The sequence below is a fragment of the Propithecus coquereli genome, unplaced genomic scaffold (assembly GCF_000956105.1).
Source record: "Propithecus coquereli isolate 6110/MARCELLA unplaced genomic scaffold, Pcoq_1.0 Scaffold124, whole genome shotgun sequence".
Lineage (NCBI taxonomy): Eukaryota > Metazoa > Chordata > Mammalia > Primates > Indriidae > Propithecus > Propithecus coquereli.
The window spans coordinates 927,516-928,899 of NW_012136525.1; the positions used below are offsets into that span (position 1 = coordinate 927,516).

General features: G+C 41.2%; 1 protein-coding gene across 1 annotated transcript in view; it reads right to left on the reverse strand.

Annotated features, from left to right (window-relative positions):
• Nucleotides 1-350: 350 nt before the first annotated feature.
• LOC105805013 (C-type lectin domain family 4 member C-like) overlaps nucleotides 351-1,384 on the reverse strand; it is a 15,438-nt gene continuing 14,404 nt past the window's right edge. The window contains exon 3 of the mRNA XM_012637794.1: nucleotides 351-498. Coding sequence (XP_012493248.1) covers nucleotides 351-498 — 148 coding nt within the window. The remainder of the gene's footprint in view (nucleotides 499-1,384) is intronic.

The window sequence follows — 1,384 nt, forward strand, 5'->3', positions numbered from 1 at the left end:
AATATGGTACTGGAGGTGCTTCGACATATGAATTTGGAGGGTAGGGATACAATTCAGCCCACAACAGGTGCCTGACCCCTCAGCTGTCAGAAGAAGAGGAGGCTCATTTTCCCTCTGTTTGTCTGTCATGGACTCTCCTGTGGTCTCTGGAGTATGAGAAATGCTCAGTAAACACTCATTTTATGAACGAATGAATGTGTGAACTGATTCTGTCATAAGTGGAATAGGTGACAGACTACTGAAAAATTTTATGGGCATCCCTTGTATAAAACTTCCACATAAATAAAAAGAGCAGATTATCTATGATGGTGGATGTCCATCCAAACACATTTCCGTGGAAAATGTTCCATTTATAAGTGGATCTTCATCATCTCACAAATTGACTTCTCAGCTTCATGACAATAAACATCATTCCAGCCCCATTTTCGTGAAGGATGACGAAAATTTACTATGGCACAGCGCTCTGAAGGGTTATTGGGTTCACCTGAGTGCCAGAATCTGAAAGGGAGAAGAAGGATGATAGTGTTTTGAAATAAACAAATGACATTTTGGAAAGGGTTGGAGACTGGGGGGGGCTAGGGTTACAGTGTGAGAGGCAAGGTCAGATATACCCAAATGCCCCTCCTCTTTTTTTTGTTTAATTTCAAAATATTAAGGGGGTACAAATGTTTTTGTTACGTGGGCAGCTTTTATAATGCTTTAGTCAGCGTTATGAGTGCCCATCACTCAGATAGTGTCCATTGTACCTGTTAGGTGGGTTTTTACCCTTCCCCTCCTCCCCTCTCCCCAGTTTGTTTGTTTGTTTTCTATGCACTGTTTTTGGAAGCTGAAGAACAGGTAAATTCCCTAGAGCTGCTACTTACTCTCTGTTATTTCATGCAAGTAATTTAATTTCCCTGATTTTCAGTTTTCCTATCTAAAAAAATGGGGACTAGAGTAATATCCTTATATATTTCACATAGTTGATACGAATGTCAAAGGTAGTAATGTATACTAAAGTACTTCAAAGTTTGTAAAAAAACACCTACATAATTAAGAGTAATTAGGCCAGGCACAGTGGCTCATACCTGTAATCCCAGCACTTTCAGAGGCCAAGACCAGAGGGTCACTTGAGCTCAGGAGTTTGAGACTAGCCTGGGCAACACAGTGAGATCCCTGTCTCTACAAAAAAATTTAAAAATTAGCCAGGCATGGTGGCGAGCACCTGTAGTCCTAGCTACTCAGGAGTCTGAGGTGGGAGAATCACTTGAGCCCAGGAATTTGAAGCTGCAGTGAGCTATGATTTTGCCACTGCACTCCAGCCTGGGTGACAGAGCAAGACCCCGGATCGAAAAAGAAAAGAGTAATTATAAGACTATCAGAATTAACATTTTCACTTTATGAG